This window comes from Phocoena sinus, chromosome 5 (assembly GCF_008692025.1).
Source record: "Phocoena sinus isolate mPhoSin1 chromosome 5, mPhoSin1.pri, whole genome shotgun sequence".
In the NCBI taxonomy this organism is placed as follows: domain Eukaryota; kingdom Metazoa; phylum Chordata; class Mammalia; order Artiodactyla; family Phocoenidae; genus Phocoena; species Phocoena sinus.
Window position 1 is genome coordinate 52,498,132 of NC_045767.1, and position 19,321 is coordinate 52,517,452.

General features: G+C 37.9%; 1 protein-coding gene across 1 annotated transcript in view; it reads right to left on the bottom strand.

Annotated features, from left to right (window-relative positions):
* The window catches only part of SEPSECS (Sep (O-phosphoserine) tRNA:Sec (selenocysteine) tRNA synthase), a 41,143-nt gene that overhangs the window by 11,452 nt on the left and 10,370 nt on the right, over positions 1-19,321 (bottom strand). The window contains exons 7-8 of the mRNA XM_032633565.1: positions 12,527-12,656; positions 12,302-12,393 (exon numbers count right to left, since the gene is read on the bottom strand). Of these exons, the coding sequence (XP_032489456.1) occupies positions 12,302-12,393; positions 12,527-12,656 (222 nt within the window). The remainder of the gene's footprint in view (positions 1-12,301; positions 12,394-12,526; positions 12,657-19,321) is intronic.

A 19,321-nucleotide genomic window follows, 5' to 3' on the forward strand; every position in this document is an offset into this window, starting at 1 on the left:
TTTAAAAATGTACTTCCTTTAAATATTATAAACTTAAAATTAACAATTCCCTTAACTCAATTAAAAGAATACAGCATCTAAAAACTAAAAATTGTATTCTTGATCCTACTCTGAAAAACAGTGTATACCCAGTAGTAAAAAATACATATATTTTACAAGTACAAAATCTCATGTGCACGTGTATGTGAGAATTTAATAAACCTACAAATAAATATTAAGTTGGCAACTGTTTGACCTAAAATTGTATTTTCTTCTCCTAGTAAGCACTTTAAAAGTGTTGAAATGAAAATCTGCCCAAGTGAGTCTGCAGCTGAACAAAACCCATTTGCACTGACCTCCTCCAGCCACAGTCAAAACATAAAAACTCTAATGATGCACCAAAGAGCCAAGGGCCAACAGAGTACCCAAGTGGAGACAGGAGGAAATGATACTTCAACTTCAAAGGCCACATAAGCGGCTTCAGTTTTCTCTAAGGTGAGGGTTGGATAGTCTGATCCCACAGTGAGACCCAGAGTAGCTTTTTCATTTCTAAAGTACGTAGTAGATGACTAACTCCAGCTTTTGTTAGGTAAAGATTTTAAAAAGAGGGAAATTCTTACCAGGTTTATGAATTATTAATGAGTCTCCTTAAGACCACAAACATTTTTATCCTTGTCAACACAGTATATTTTATATTCTGAACTAAAAAAACTTTAATAGTCATTCTTAAATTTTTAGGATATTTTATAAGATCAATTCTCAGCATGCCAGAATGATGAAATCTTAGATCACTAAAATGTACTGATTCTTTTTATATTCAAAAAGTTAACGCCCACATCTGTCATACTGAATGAAGCTATAAGTAAACATACTGTTACATGTAATAAGTCTTTCTCTTGTCATTAAAAAAAGTGTATAGAAATCCTTAAGGATGCATATGTTATCACCACTTGCAGAAACAGAAAAAAGAGTAGGCATCTTTTCTTAGACATATAAAGATTTCCTGGCCCCTCCTTCTTAAACTAATATTGATGTTCACTTCAGAAGGTGAAATAAGAAAATCAAATGAAATTTAAAAATCAAGAGTTTTTCCTGCAACTGAAACAATTCATAATCTTTTAGTACCACACCAGAGTTAATGAAGAGTAGAATTCCTAGGTTTCATTTATATTTTCATCTACTATGAAGTAACTAGGTCATAATTTAAATGCTCAGTGTTGGGAATTCCTTGGCAGTCCAGTGGTTAGGACTTGGCACTTTCACTGCCGAAGGCCCAGGTTCAATCTGGTCAGAGATCTAAGATCCCACAAGCCGCGTGGCGAGGCCAAAAAGAAAAGAAAAGAAAAGAAATGCTCAGCGTTGTTTAAAAAAGAAAAAAGGAGTCACACATTTTAACTTAGATATTAACTGTTGATTCTTCTTCATTATATTATACACCAAAGTCTTAATCTGCATCTAATTCTCTCTTACTCTCAAATTCATTAACCTCTCATAAGCAGAAACAAATCTGATAGCCAGGAAATGCCTTTTACAGACTCCTACATTTTCCCCCCTAACAACAAAAAAACTTATTTCAATTGTGAGGGCCAATTTAGAATATTATTCTATCTAGTCATGGCTGCCACAATAATCACCAATGCAGTTACACTTGTAGTATGAAAGGAACCTGATGAGTAGTTAATTTGTCCTTAATTTGTACTTAGCTATTTCTAAAAAAAAAAAAAAAAACAAATGTTTCCTCAGTAACACCCCTAGATGGTGCTTTTAAATTTACTAATGGAGCTTCCCTGGTGGCACAGTAGTTGAGAGTCCGCCTGCCGATGCAGGTGACACTGGTTCGTGCCCTGGTCCGGGAAGATCCCACATGCCGCAGAGCCGCTGGGCCCGTGAGCCACGGCCGCTGAGCCTGCGCGTCCGCAGCCTGTGCTCCGCAATGGGAGAGGCCACAACAGTGAGAGGCTCACATACCACAAAAAAAAAAAAAAAAAATTTACTAATGTATATGTGGCTATTAAAAAACAAAATTTTCCAATGTTAAATTTCTAATATTTAACAAATTAGTTCTAACCAGTTCTATCAATGACTTGCTCATGCCACTACAACTGTAGCTAACCTTAGGATAAAAATCTTCAGACTAAACGTAATACTAACTCAATCACATATCACTAGTAAATGGGAGTAAACAAAAAAGAATATATTAGTGAGTCAAGTTCACATCCATCTACAAATATTTTTAGTATCTCTACTCCACATAAAGTGTTATGATAGGTAATCCAATAAGCAAAGCAGTTTATAATATCTTAAAGCTCAATGTACTGAATCCTACAGTATTTCTCATATGAAGGTCCTAAATGCTCTCCCATTGATATCACTACATTTTAAAAATATCATTTAAGAGACTGTACCACTATTTCCTACACTAATACTTAGCTAAGCAGTTTTTATCTGATATATCAAAGGTACTCCAGAACCTGCACTATTTTTTGCTACAGATCTATAACTGACATTTATTATAAAATACTTCCGTAAAGGGAGAAATTTATAAGCACCCCAAGCAAATGTATACAGAAAGATCTTACTTAAAAGAAATGAAATATTATCGATTTTCTATGTCTCTTGTGCTGTATTTAACTTAATTTTAAAAGACTCTTCACTAGAGATAAACTGAACTGTATACCTGAATGCTAATGTCAGCTACATTTCTAGAAAAAAAAAATAAAACTTTACACCATAATTCAAGATGTTAATGGAAGAGAAGCTGAATTATATTAAGCATTATCTTTCGTATAGCCTTTTGCAAATTGATTTGCAGTTGTGAAGCCCAGCATGTAGCTTATCCCTTCCCATAACCCAAAGATGTGCATAATTCACTAAATTCTAAAGAAAAAGGTCTTATGCTTATACTGCTTCATATTACAGGATAAGATAAAAGAGAACTTCACATATTATTACAATATGCGTCATAAGGTGGGTAATACAAAAAGAAGGAAACATAACAAGTAGTCTGGTATTTCACTGATAACATGGAAGGTTGGATGGACAACGGACTGTTGGTATGTATCCACACACACAGATGTCCTTAAGTGAAGACAACGGTACTAAACGAGGGACGCTGCTATCTATAATTGTGGCCAGGCCACAGTGTCCAGGCATACTCCTTGCATCACAGGCTAAAGCACTGCTTTCAAACTCTTCTGTTGAAGCCCCATATCCAGGCCTGAAATCTGACACTTTTGTTGAGATTCAACTACTCTACTTTCAGGGCTGCAAATTTTCTAAGTTCCCAAGCTTAGCTTTATTATAGGATATTGTTTGAAGCTTATGTCTTATGTTCTCCAAGTTTCAGCTAACAAATTCCAGCCACAGGAGCAGCCAGTCCTCTGTCATTCCTCTTCTGAGCTTGTCCAGTTCAGCAGAGAGTTGCAACAATGAATGATTATCTGCCTGCCCTGTTCAGCAAAGCACTCTTCTAAAAGTAAAGCTAAGCAGAATTATAATGATCTTCTCCAGAACCAAATGTGAAGGATGAATGTCTAAGACTGATCTTTCCTTCTGCATAGAGCAACTCAAAGAAACAGTTTCTTCAATTTTCGCCCCTTTTCTTAAAGGCCTCTTCAGTTAAACTTCCTGGTCACTTCTCCCCTCAATGAAGCAGATGTGTTGATCAGGAAGGGGCTAAGAGCAAAGAGGTTCAATTCACACCCAGAGTTCCACTCTCTTTGATCCTTTCAGCCTTCAAAAAAAAAAAGGCTTGAGAAAGAATGGCTTCAAGCTGAGTTCTTGTCTGCCTCTACTGTGAAAAAGATAAAGCCTTTTTGGAAGATGTAGAGCTATATGAAATAGACTAAAAATATCATTGTGGTGAATAAGGGCAAGGAATAAAAAAAAAAATCCTAAGTTGTCTTTTAACACTCCTTTTTTAGTAGGCAATAACACCAATAATATAAAGAGGAGCTCTCAGTGATGGTATATAAATAGCTCTGGCTGGAGCAAAATAGCTTTGCCTCAGCTTCTCCAGAGCTAAACCAATAAACTATCACGATTAAATTTTCACAGTTCAAAAGCAAGTCCATTTAAACAAAAGAGGCCTTTACTTCTGCAACAAATCCAATAAAAAAAACAATATTTATGCTACATATATGCAATTATGGTTTATGGAGGACATCCACATTTTTCAACAAAAAGACTTTCCTGTTGAATGAAGTTGTTAAAACGCAAACTTTATGCTCTTACAATGATAGAGTTCTCAAAGTTCTCAAATGAGCATTTTTATACTCTGACAATTACTACTATAGATAGTCTCTGTTCTAAATAAATTCTATACAAAGAATTTAAAATAAAACCAGTGAATACATTAGAGGCTTTGGGGTTTTACACACCTCCACTAGATAAGAATAGAGGTCAGGAGATTATCATTTTTATGGCTCAAATGCTTAGCACACAGCAGGTAAACACTTCCACAACAGTGGATGGGTGACGGGAAGCAGTGGGAAGAGTGGGAAGACAGAAAGTGCAGAGGCTTTAGCATCACCTAGACTTGGGTTCTGGCAATTATATGTGCTCCTTGGGTAAGTATACTTGTTCTAGCCTCAATTTCATCTGTAAAATGGGGATAATACCTACCTCAGAAACCGACTCTGAGTAGTACATGAAATGAATAATGAATTCATTATAATGAAAATAATGAATTCATTATAATGAATATAATGAACCTGGCAGAATTCCTGGCATACAGCAGACATTCATAAAAATATTAGTTTCCTACCCACCTACTTTTCCCTTAGCCTAAAATAGTTTTCAGGTTGAAATAACTAACATTAGCTAGCAGGACTCCTACAGACACATGCTAATAACCTGCAGCTATAATCTTATTCTTGTCCTGTCCCTGTTCATTTCACTCTACACTATCTAGATAAAGGAAAAGAACAAAGTTCTGGATGTTACAAAGCGAGTTATCGCTTGACATCTAAAATGGAGTCTAATTCATAACACTAAAAACATAAAATTTCCCCACAAAATATTTACCTGATGATTAATAAAGGACAAAGTCACAATGAAAAGCAGAGCTGGGCTGCCTACTCGATCCATTCACCAGCTAAGCTACATATTGCTGCAGTTCAGTCTCAAAGAAGGTGGATTTTCATTCTTGCTAAGCAAAATGTACACCTGCATGGGCCTTTGGGATCACCTAAAAGTAGCTGAAAATTTTAAAGTCAAACCCTAAAGGTCAATGGTCAGAAGAAGCATGGCATAAAAGAAATTCTTAGATTCCAAAAAGATGACAGAACACCCCTAATATCAACAATTCCAAAATCCTTAGGGGTAAGAAAAAGTACTTTTGGAAGAGGAGTATCCACTAGGGAGGAAGCCCTACTCCCAGAAGTACAGTGCCTGTTACATACAACAGGCAATCACCATTTTAACTTACTCCTTTTCACAAGTTTTCAACTATATCCATATGGAGAAATGTCTCTATAAGAACATCTAAGTCACAATGGAAGTCAGTATCAAAATGTTATTTACTTTCTGCCTAATTTTATAGAAAGATACTTATTCTGTGTAAAACAAGAAAAGACTGTACAACAGTGGACCTATGTGTTCCCAAATGCCCTGCATTAGTTCATTCTATAAACATCTGATGAGCGTCTACTACATAACAAGCAAAGGATGCTAAGAATAAAGGGATCAATCGGCAAACTCCAAAGTAGGCAGTAATCTACTAGACTACCCAAAATCAAAGATCCAGTTTCACTTCAGACACCTGATGGTAATTTTTTAGGGATGTGCATTCAAACAGTCAGTTTAATTTGCTAATTAAATAAGTTTACTATCAAATTACTCAAGACTTGTATTAGTTTATACAGCAAATATTTAATATTATTTGCTATTATTATTTACAGTTTCAATTCAAGAAGAACAAAAACAGGAAAAACTAAATAGTATGTTTATTTGATATTATAACAACAGCATATAAAAATTTTAAAAATTTGCATCTATATAATAAAGTATAGTTTTAAAATGTCTAACTTAAAACTTTGTGTAATGGTTTTATTGTCTGAGCTATAACATATTCTATTTATTTAGTTTAAAAATGAAATTTTAGCCAAACCTGCAGACTGATCAATAAGGTAAAAAGTAGCTACGGTATGAGAAAAGACTAAAACTATGACAACTAAAAATAACAGAAATAAATAGAAAACTAACAAGTTATATTTTCAAGCTTTGATATTTGCAATATTTGTGCAGTTCACCTCAAACTCCATGAAATATTATCTATGTATAAGTATTAAAATGCTATGATATATTCCTCTCCAAGTTTCTGTTACAGATACAAGTGACCTGTGTGCCCCAAAATAATGGGTTTTAAACTTGGGTGTGCATCAGATTTATCAGGGAAGTTTGGTTGAAATGCAGTGTCTAAGCCCCACTCCAGACCTACTGAATCTGAACTTACCCTAAAGGAAAGTGATCTAAATCACAAAATCTCCAATAATTGCACAATACTTTGCTTTCCAGACTCAGTCTAAAATATCCTTTAAGAATTCTACACTTACGCTAGTCATCAATTCTAGCCTACAATTAAACCATGGGGGCCACTTAATAAGTGCACGAGTTGCATTTTCATAGAATAGATGTCACTTCTTCTAGTGACACTTGACCCTGTGAGAGCTGGGCTAGGTGCCCCAGCTAGGTTAGGTGATATAAGCTCTCATATACTCTGCTTGTTCTTTCATAACTCTCATCAGACTTGTAATTATTTATTTAATATGTAGATTTCCCCGACTACAATTTCCTTAAGGGTAACGACTATGTCAGTCTTGTTTGTAAATTTAACCTTAGGGCCTATGCATAAACATTTCTTTGCTTGAATGAATGAACGAGCAGGGGCCAATGCTGCTCAGGTAATGTGGGACCAGACCACAAAGGATCACGATGGATCATAATGGGAGGCTAAGGAGTTTGGACTTTGTCTTACAGGCAACCAAAACCCAAAGCGGAATAACTTGAAGAAAGGTGCATTTTTAGAATATAATCTCTTTTTTTTTTTTTTGGTCACGCTGAGCGGCCTGTGGGATCTTAGTTCCCTGACCTGGGATTGAACGTGCGCCCTCGGCAGTGAAAGTGCACAGTCTTAACCACTGGGCCAAAAGGGACTTCCCCATTTTAAGAATATAATCTGGCACTGCTCTACAACATGACAAATTAGAGGAGACCAAGACTGGGGATCAGGAGAAGAGTTAGTAAGTTATTGTAACCATCCAGGTGTGATATGGTAAGGGCTTTAGTTAGGGAGTTGTGGCAGGGACAATGGAAAAGAAGAAATGAATGTTTGAAACATTATAAAGGGTATAAGAGGAATCAAAAGTATCAGCAGTAGACAAACTATTATATACAGAATGGATAAACAACAAGGTCCTATTGTATAGCACAAGGAACTATATTCAATATCCTGTAATAAACCGTAATGGAAAAAAATATGAAAAAGAATATATGTATAACTGAATCACTTTGTTGCACATCAGAAACTAATATAACATTGTAAGTTAACTGTACTTCAATGGAAAAAAAAAAGAAGTGTCAGCATTAGAAATCTAGTTTAAAACGAAAGAGGTAATTTATTGGTCATCTAACAGTCAGTTCTACAAGCAGGTAAGTCTGGATCCAGAGACTCAAATGACTCTCAGTTCTGTTTTCCCTCTTATGTTCTCTACTCTAAAGAAGGCTTTCTTGGCATGGCCAGAAATATGGCGGCTGAGAGTCATAAGATTACATCCTTACAGTTTACTATCTGCAAAGCAACACACACAGCATCTCTAAATGAACTATCAAATCTGCTGGAAGGACTCTATCTCCACATGTCCACCTGTGAACGAGGCTAGCCAGATCACATGCCCACCCCTAAGAAAGAGGAGAAGGGACCCTGTGATTGACAGTCTCACCAGGACCACCTGGAGTCAGAGAGGGAGTTCCCCAGCAACAGTGGTTCTGCACAAGCAAACAGTGTATCTAAAATACAACTGAGCTTTTTTGGCCAAAGCTGCTAAATGTATTATTGTTTTTGCATCCTCTGGATATTAGCAGACCTAGGTCTTCAGATTTATAGCTATTTAAAGTAGCTACATTGCTATCAAACTACATTATTTACCTATATTAAAAAAAAAAAAGTACAGTTTAGAGGTTTTAAGAGAGAGGATCAGAAGCCCAACTGCCTAGATTTAAACCCATGTCCCACAATTTACCTCATACTATTACTTTTCTGTCACTACGTTTCCTGTGAAAATGAGGATAACACTTCACAGGGCTGCTGTGAGGATTAAATGAATACATGACAAAGTGCTTCAAGGAGAGCCTGCCACATGGTAAGTGCTCAATATTAGGGGCAATAACTTCATATATATACATAAGTGTATCTACACATATATGGTATCTGCTAGATAACACAAGCCCTGCATTGAAAGACTATGTTAAGAATGACTTTTACATGAAACTTTTCTACCCAGTAGTCAAACCTTAGTGCTCACTCTACCTGACCTATCAGTGGCACTGGGCAATCACACTTCCCTCCTTGATACACTTCCTTCACTTGGCTTCTAGGACTCCATGCTCTTGCTTTCCCTCCTTCTCAGTCTCCTTTTCTGGTCTCTTTCCTTCTCCCAGACCTCTTAATGTTGGAGTGCCCCAGAGCTCAGTCCTTGCACTTCTTTCCTGTTTAGACTCATTCTCTTAAAATCTCAGCTAATCTCTTAGCCAATTAACTCCCCCAATTTTTTATGTCCAGCTCAGCTCTCTCAACACTAGACTCGTATCGTGCTCCATACCTACATCTCTACCTAGACGTCAGAGGACATCCTGATTTCAACTTTGTCTGAAACTGAACTCTTGGCCTTCCCCTCCAACCCACGGGCTTCCCCACCTCAGTTAATGGCTCTTCCATTCTTCCAACTGCTCAGGTCAAAAATCTCAGAATTATTCTTTATGTCTCTCTTTCACTCACAATACATTCATTTGGAAATCCTGTTTGCTCAATCTTCAAAAGAGAGCTAGAATCCAACCACTTTCATCACCTCCACTGGCACCATCTAGATCCAAGTCAACATCACTTCTTGATTTCTGAAAAAGCTCAACTTCTACCCTTGCCCCCCTAATTTATTCTCAACACGGCAACCAGAGCGATCCTTCAACCAGAGGATCCTTCAAGGATCCTTTACGTCTTTCCTGATATAAATCAGATGACGTTACTCCTCTATTCAAAACCCTCCAGTGGTTCTCTATCTATCTCACTCAGAAAGCCCTACATGACCGGCCCACCCCCATTACCATCCTGACTTCAACTCTCACAACTCTCCTTGATCACGCTGCTCCAACCATACTGGCCTCTTCTCTGCTTCTTAAACACGCTGACTCGACCCTGATTCCTGGTACTGGCTTTTTGCCTGAAACACTCTTCTCCATCATACATGTATACTCCCTCAAACTTCTTCAAGTCAACTCAAATGTCACGTTCTCAACGAGGCCTGCACTAACCACATTTAAAAAACCAATCCTCACCACTTCCCCCCACATATCATCCCCAACCCCCCCCTTGTTTTACTTTATTCTTTTCTTCCACAGCACTTTCAGCTTTATAATTTATGTATTAAACAAACATTTATATTTTATGTGGTTTGTTTATTGCTGGTGTCCTCCATATGAAATGCAAGCTCCATAAAAGCAGGTATCTTTGTCTATTTTATTGATTGCTCTATCAATATTATGTGCCTGACACATAACAGATGCTCAACAGATATTTAGTAAATTAAGTATTTACTCAATGAAACTTATCCTACACTCAACTTTATCTACTTTGAGTTTCAAAGAAACACACTAGTCCATACTGTAGACCATGCTACTTTAAATGGGCTTGTCGTTGTTCAGATGGGGGGTGGGAAGGGTCAAGACAGCTTAATAGGGGTGGAAATGGATAGGAGGTACCATGAAACTGAAGAGACCATCATCTTAAAAATTTCAAACTTAAAAAAGTTTGATTTATAAATTACCCATATGATTTGTGCTGGATTACTAAATTACAGGTCAATTCCCATGATTATAATGCTCAAGGCCCAGAAAGTAGCTGTTTTATTTCAGGAAATATTCTACAATCTTTAAGAACTAGAAGTGGCCTGAGATAGCAACTGTTTCTTTCACAAGTAATGAAATAAAATCTGTGAGTTCAAGAACCTTTTCCATAGTGAAACAACTAGTTATAGGAGAGCTAAGACTCACTGACATCGGATACAATTCAACTCTCATACAGAGAGATGATGGCTTTCCACATCTATAAACAGTCTTCATCTGTCATACGGAGAAGGGCCCTTGAAAGATTCTGCTGAGGTTTTCTCCTGGCCAGAACAAGATGATTACTTCTTGGAGTTTATCAAACTGGAGTGTTAGTCTAATCATTTAAAATTTCTTTTCAGGCATAATTTACATATAGTACAATTTCAGGTGTCCACTTTTACGAATTTTGACAAACATACAGTCATGAAACTACTCCCACTATCAAGATACAAAACATTTCACTACCATTAATAGTCCCCTCCCCCAACCCAAGCCTCTAGCGTCCAGTGATCTTTTCTCTGATATTTTTTTGCCTTTTCCAGGATGGCATATAAATAAACCATACAATATGTACCCTTTCAAGCCACGTTATTTCATTTAGTGTAATGCATCTGAGAGTTGTTGCAGTATTGCATATATCAGTAGTTTGTTCCTTTTTATTGCTGAGTATGTACGTACCACAGTTTGTTCATACCCCAGATGATGGACACTTGAGTTGTTTCCAGGTTTTGGCAATTATGAATAAAATCACCATGAACATTCACATAAAGGTTTCTGTACAGATACAAATTTTCATTTCTCTTGAGTAAACAGCTAAGAGTGGGACAGCTAGTTTATGTGGTAAGTAAATGTTTATAAGGAACTGCCAAAGTGTTTTCCAAAGTTGCTGTACCATTTTGCATTCCTATTAGCAACATCTGAGAGTTCTACTTGCTTGACATCCTTGCCAGTGTTGTCTGTTTTTATTGTTTGTTTGTTTGTTTAATATTAGCCCTTCTCCTAGGTGTGTAGTGGTATCTCACTGTGGTTTTAATCTACATTCCCCTAATGACTGAGGTTGAGCATCTTTTCCTATATCACGTAAATCTTAAGAGATGTCCTAACAATGGAAAGTAAATAATCACCTTCCTATGCGTTGAATTAGTGGGGAGAGAGGGACTAGGGTAAAGCAAGGTACAGAAAATGTTAAACTTCTGTTACATATTCATAAGGCTGTTGAGAGGATACATCAGATGACGTACATGAAAATACTCTAAAATATGTAAATTACTATTATAAATCTAAGGGACTGTAATTGCTACAAAGTGTTAGAAAGTTATACAGATACAAAAACTGCACCAGGGTCCTCTAGCTCTCCCAGATGGGAGATGAATAAAACATCTTAGTCTGATTTGCCCTACCAACATTGTCTGTCTACAATTTTGGAGTTGCCCCTGAATTAAGCTAGTTTTTAGGGCTGGAGACAAAGTCCAATTTTTTTTTTTTTTTTTTTTTTTGCAGTACGCGGGCCTCTCACTGTTGTGGCCTCTCCCGTTGTGGAGCACAGGCTCCAGATGCGCAGGCTCAGCGGCCATGGCTCACGGGCACAGCCGCTCTGCGGCATGTGGGATCTTCCCGGACCGGGGCACGAACCCGTGTCCCCTGCATCGGCAGGCGGACTCTCAACCACTGCGCCACCAGGGAAGCCCACAAAGTCCAATTTTTAAGCACAAATGTCACTTTTCTTTTCATAACCAACATAATCAATGAGTTCAGCATTCTAATAATGCCACGGGATGGACTTATTATTTTAGAATGAGAAGCTGGCCAACATCTGACCTGGTTCCTCCTCCTGCAACTGACATGTCACACCTAGACAAATCTTCAGGCCTCCAAAACTAAAAGGAAAAAAACTGTCCATTTGTCTTTTAAGAGCCTCTACCTATAAGTGATAAATGAATTAAATTTTACCGAAATAATAAGAATCCCTGATGCAGGAGTTTCTTAAGACAAAAACAAACACAAAAGCAAAAATCACTTTTCCAAGATTCCTCAGGATATCTGAATAGACGGGATAACAATGATTAATTTAAAACCACCTAGGGAGGGTCCAGATCAAAGTAAATCCCCTAGGACTTTGCTAGGTATCTACATCCCAATGTGATAAACCAATAGACAAAAACACCAATACTTTGGAGTACTGCTTTAGTCAACAGTATTGTTTACACCTAATGGGAAAGCTTACCTTTCTTTCTTTTAATAGCTTCTTGTAGCCATTCGATCCAAGTGATAATAAAGTAATAAGGACATCTAAAGAAGGTGACGCTGAAGCTCTTCCTGAAATAAGGATGATGAGTTACATTCAGAAGGGGAAAAAAGCTTTGTAAATTAAGATTTATTACAGTAGCTTATGTACAAATGGATTTTTGTTTGTTAGTTACTTTTTCTGAAGAGCAACTGATTTATTTACCTGGATACATCTTGCTTATTTCCTGAATGAAGTAATCATTAAAGCCAGCAATTATAGCGCCACCTACTGGAACCATAAAATTTTTGTCCAAGCTCTGAACGAAAGCGTCTATTCTACCAACCCGAGCCCCCTAAAATGGAATAAGATGTAGTATTACATATTTAGAAGAAGAGACAGCAACTGCTATTAATAAATACCACTAAAACAATGCACAGAAACAAAAAAACAGATGAAAGATTTTTATTTTCTTTGTACCGATGCCAGTGAAATATTTTTAAGCATTAAACTGAGTTTTTAAATGCTGCTCCTTATAGGTGGAAGAGCACTTTATAGTTACAAGCTGCTTTCACACATAAATCATTTACTCTTCACACCAAGCCTGTGAGGAAGGCAGAGTTTCAGTATCAGTTCAGGTGGGAACTACACTGAAACAGAACTTTTCACCTTAAAATTGGGTAAGAGAGACTGAATTTCTCCCATGCCTTTCATCTGTGCTCTTCTATTTGACAATAAATAACAACAGTGGGTCCTACAACTATTAAGTAATTTTAAACACCCTCTGTGAGTTCACGAGTGGCCACCATAATCTAATGGACTGTAGCCACCCATGCTGCCAATCAATAAGTTATACATTAAGTGCCTCTCTTTGATGCTTGGATAATCTACTAACCTGCATGACCACTTTAAGCAACAAGCTCTGCTCCTACCACCACTTGGATAATAAAGGAGAAAAGAAAAATTTTATTTTTAACTTCAACTAATGGAATTGTTTTGGCATACTCTTGGCATAAGAGTTTCTACGTAAGAGTTTCTACATAACTTACGTTTCCTAATGTTATAATCTTAGATGATCTCATTCCACTGCAAATGAACTTCAAGTGAAAATCTAGTGTTCTGGTGAAAGATGGAATACTTACTTGCTAGAAATGTAAAACTAAGCTCTAGTCCCATGCGACATAGTCTATAACCTTCTGCCTAATGTGATTCAATTTCCTCCTCTTAAAAACTAAGATACTATCTAAACTTCAACTAAGATAGTTTTTTTCTTTATCTGTAGCCACAGATTTTCAATCTGTATTCACAATCTACATTCCTATTAATACTGTAACCCTATTTGACCTTCATCCTCCCACTTTATATCCACATCCATAGCTGAGGGAGAATAGAAGGAGCAGATAGAAGAGAACAGAAGTAGCCTAATCTAAGAGGCCAGATGCAGGCCATAGGTAGAAGCAGCAAAAGCAGAGAAGGAAAGGGGCACAGACAACTTCGGAGGCTATCGCATGATTGTGTAAATCTTAACCTTCCCCTGTCATTCTCCTTTCTAACTTCCTCATAAACTATGATCAGAGAAAATCTCACCTTATCACAGGAAAACAGAGAGAAGCATATGAGACTAATTGAATAAATAACTGAAAACCATGCAAAGTAGCACATAAATATAAAGTGGAACAGTCAGAGTTGCCTTTTTATTAACATTTAAGTAGTGCCCAAGGTTTCCTGAGAGAAATCTGAACCTAAATTAGGAGGAGTACTAAGAGAGCAATCAGTGCACCAGACTTTGCTAGAACCCCTTCATCACTAAAACACAGAAGCATTCAAAGGGTAGCAAATTCTGTGGCAAGAAAACAAACAGGCTGGACCCAATCTCAGGAACGGTGTATAGACCTCATTCTCCACACTAAAGTCTGGGGCCATTAATGAGGAGGAGAGAAAAACACCAGAAGGCTGGAAGGGCTTATACAGAATAGGAAACACAGGAGCATGTCCTATGAAGTAAACGGTTGCCATTTATCAGTTCATCCATTCACTCATTTATTCAGGGAACAAATATTTGGGCACCTATCATCTGCGAACATTGTTCCAGGTTCTGGGCATAGCAGCAGTGAATAAAACAGATCATTGTTCATATAATAATTACGGCCAGAATTTACTAAGAACTTACTATGCACCAGGCACTGTTCTAAGCACTTTACATTCTTAACTCAGTTAACCCATGCAATAGCTATCTGGGCAGATGCCACAATAACAGCTATTTTACAGATGAGAAAATTAAGGCACAGTGAAATTAAAGTGACGTGCCCAAGGTCAGAAATGTAGTTAATAGCACAGCTGAGATTCAAATCCAGGCAGTTAAAGCACCTTACTGAAAGTCACCCAGGCAAAAACCTAGGTAGTCAGGATGAAGAGCCCATGTTTAAAAAATAAAATATTGGGCTTCCCTGGTGGCACAGTGGGTGAGAGTCCGCCTGCCGATGCAGGGGACACAGGTTCATGCCCCGGTCCGGGAAGATCCCACATGCCGCGGAGTGGCTGGGCCCGTGAGCCATGGCCCGTGAGCCATGGCCGCTGAGCCTGCACGTCCGGAGCCTGTGCTCCGCAACGGGAGAGGCCACAACAGTGAGAGGCCTGCGTACCGCAAAAAAAATAAATAAATAAAAGTAAAATATTATTCCTATGGCATTTCCATCCTTCCAGCAACTCAGGCCAAAAGTCTTGGAGTCCCTGAATCCTCATTTCCTCGTTCCTTGCATCTGGTTCATCAGCATACCGTGTAAGATCGACTCTCAAAATACATCTGAATCCAACCATTTCTTAACACCTTAACAGCAACCACCCTGGCCCATGCCACCAATGCATCTCATGTGGGCTACTGCAACAGCGTTCCCCGCTTGCCTTCCTACAGGCCATTCCCCACAGCGCAGCCGTCACACGTCACTCTCCTGCTCAAAACCCTCCAATGGCTGATGACCATACCAAGAATAAAATCTCAAATCTTTAACACACCTCAATTAACACACCTCAAATTTCTTTACGACCACTGCTGCTCTCATTTGCCCTGGTCCGGCCACGTTGGCCTCCTTGCTATTCCTCATGCATTCCAAGCACATCCCGGCCTCAATGTCTTGGCATTTGATGTTACCTTCTGTCTGGTATCTCTCCAGAGAGCTGCCCAACTCACGCCTTCACAACACTCAGGGCTCTGCTCAAATGTTACTTCTCAGAGAGGACTTCCTGGATCACACCATCTGATACTCCTCCCCCACAAATTCTAGAGCATTTATCAAGACCTGTCATCCTTATTGTTTACTGTCTGCTTCTGTTCCATGAGGATAAAGATTTTGTTGTATTTACTACTGCATCCCCAGTGCCTACCCTGCTGCCTGGCACATCCGTGGGAACCCTGCAAATATCTGTTGAATGAACTGACAATTAGGTCTATGAATAACTAGTATAACACCTACTTCTCTCAAATTCTCAAAAAACAAAGTTGCTGCTTCCCACACTTGGGGAGCTTTACAATCCTTAATTCTATGCATTTTTGTGACTCTACTACAACCCTCTCTATTAATGTGTCCTCACATCCATATTCCATGAGTCTCCTAAATTAGTCAGTTTAGTATATGTCAGAAGTATAGGTTCTGCAAAGCTAATTTCCTGGGGACTACATATGCATATCAGAATGCTCTATATGCTCAGCGTTGAGTCATTCTGGGACACTGCCCTAAAAAAAAAAATTCTGAAACATTTTAGTTATACCTCTTTCTTCACTGTTTGCTTGATTAGTACAATACTATCTTCTCAAGAAAGCTTCCCAGTTTTAGTACTTTGTTTTTTAGACGAAGATAAAGGGATTTGGAATCACACTGAACTATATGGGTCATTTTGCAGCTTGGGACCTTAGGCAAGTCACTTAATACTTCCAAGTTTGTTTCCTCACTTGTAGAACGGAAACAATGAGAAGTACACCTTAAACTGTTAGGATTAAGTTAATAAACTTTACAAGTCTAGCAGGGGGCTTCCCTGGTGGTGCAGTGGTTGAGAGTCCACCTGCCGATGCAGGGGATACGGGTTCGTGCCGCGGTCCAGGAAGATCCCACATGCCGCGGAGCGGCTAGGCACGTGAGCCATGGCTGCTGAGCCTGTGCATCTGGAGCCTGTGGTCCGCAACAGGAGAGGCCACAACAGTGAGAGGCCCACGTACCACAAAAAAAAAAAAAAAAAAAAAATCTAGCAGGATGCCTGACACATGGTGCGTATGGGTACTCCGTAAACAGTATGTATAACTATAAAAACTACTGAGATAAATTAAAGCTAATTTTAATTTTTTAGAATGTCATGAAACAACTAGCACTGAATAAGACCCAAGTATTTATTTGGCTGAAAGCAATAGGGACACCATCTCTTTTTGTGAGGGCCAATTTTTATGTACTGCTTTTTTTTTTTTTTTAAGAAATGTCCATTCTAGAAGGTAATACAGTATCTGCAACAATACAACAGCTACCTTATAAAAATTCATTTACCATCTTATAGTGTTATTTTCTGGTTAAAATTTTAGTAAAACCACCTCACGAATTAAGAGAGGTGATGACAAAGTAGGGTATTCGTGATGCACAACTCCATGGGCAGCTTTCATATTGTATCCTGGAGCTTGTTTTCATTTAAGAGTCTTAATCTCTTCAATTACACCACCAAATTTTCTAGTATTCAAAAATATGTCATGAGCACCAGAACAATGAACACTGCTGAGTTAAGTACATAACATATGGGTAAATGTTAAGGAGCCATTAAACTGATCAATGACTTTATAAGCATGTGGAGAGTATAGGAATATAATCTAAGTTTATATTTAAGTTTAAAAATTAAATACGCTTTTGACTACATTTTAGAAAGTTAATACTAAATGTACACAATGGCTATAACCATGTAAAAAGCAATATGTATATGTATTAAAGAAAGAGAAAAAAGGGATACACAAATTATTAAGGGTAATTGTTAGGGTAACCGGGTTATGAGTGATCTTCTATCCCTTCCTCACTTTTCTAAACTTTTAGGAATGCTAGAATATCTGACTTTTAAAAGAATTAAGGCTGCTAAAAATTAAAGAGGAGGAGAAAGGAAAAAGGGGAGGAGGAATAAAAATGAATCACTGAAATAGTATGTTTTTTCAAGATTTCCAGCATAGCTAACTGTACAACCTTCCTCTGCTACCATTCAAATTAGATATAATCTAGTCTGAAACCATGATAAGCCTTAAAAAGTTAAGGAATAATGCAAAAGGATACCAAGGAAACAGTAAATGGTCTTCCTCAAAGGTTTTAAGAAACCCTCGAATACCATACATACAACCACTCCACCTCTGGACTTCTTTTGTTATGTAAACTAATCTATTTCCTTATTGATTAAGCTAATTTGGGTTGGGTTTTTGTTACTTGCAGTCAGTTACATACTAACTGGTACAAGGTTTGAGTAAAGAAATTAAGCAAATCAGCTAATACTACTGTATAAACCATATTTATATCAGAGATAATACTAGTACTCAAAATAACAAAAAAGAAAACAAAAAAATTTATGAGATAGGATCTATAGGGCTAAGGAGCATTCACCACTACATGGCAGAAGGCCACAGATAATCTGTGAATAACTCTTATCCACATAACACAAATCACATGTGTGTCAAAACTGAGTATTTGACTAACATCATTATGCACGCAAATCAGAAAATTCATATCATACCCAGATAATATCTATCCATATCCTGATACAGTGTGAATAATTAATCACTGTAAGTAAATGTAATACATCATTTATTCATTCAATTGTTTGAGTAACCAATTATTATTATTTTTTTTTTTTTTTTTTTTTGCGGTACGCAGGCCTCTCACTGCTGTGGCCTCTCCCGTTGCGGAGCACAGGCTCCGGACGCGCAGGCTCAGCGGCCATGGCTCACGGGCCCAGCCGCTCCAGGGCACGTGGGATCCTCCCGGACCAGGGCACGAACCCGCGTCCCCTGCATCGGCAGGCGGACTCAACCCCTGCGCCACCAGGGAATCCCTGAGTAACCAATTATTATTGAGTGTCAGTTATGTACCAGGTACTGTCCTAAGTATTGAGGACATAACAGTGAACAAAACAAAGTCCTTTCCCTAACAGAACCTTAATTCTAATCACTACCAACAAGTAGACAGTAAACAAACATCATATCAAATGGTGACAAGTGCTATGGAGAAAAAGAGCAAGAGGCCATCAATTTCAAGAAGCACCGTTACTTTACATACCACTAGGTAAGAATAAACATTGCCAATTAACATTATAAGACACCTCAATTTCAGAGATATAACATGGAAAAATGTGTACTTTAAAATCAATGAATATGGCAAAACAGAAAAAGAGGGATAGAAAATGCTGGCAAGGAAGAAGGTGCTATTTATATAAGGTGTCTGAGAAAGTCTCATCAATCTAAAGAAAGTCAGGTAACAAGCCACACAACTCTCTTGAAAAGCAACCTAACAAGAGGTATGAGCAGGAGTGGGGTGCACACGGGTAGCACAAGAGAGGAAGAGAAAGGAGGCAAATGTGCCAGGAGGGTGGGTAAGAGGGAGAGCAGCAGGAAATGAAATCAGGGAAGCTGCAGATGCCTGAGGACCCAGAGCCATGGCTGTGTGGGATGGGACTCTTACTCTGAGTGGGACTCTTACTCTGAGTGGGATGGGAAGCTCAGACATGTTTTAAAAATAAGAATCTATAACAGATGACTGGGATCTAGGTGATGCTTAAAAAAATAAATAAAATCACAGTTTTTAAAAACCTGCCAACTCCATAGTTATACACTAGAATGTTTATAAATGAAGTCATTTTCAGTAATCAATATAGTTTTAAAAACACTATAATCCACTATATTAGAAAAATGAAAAAAACATTGGCAATGGAACATTCTCAGAAAGTTAAAAAAATAAGCTACTAAAGTATTTCCATGTTGGTGCTGACCAAAACTATAGTCCAATGACGCTAGCA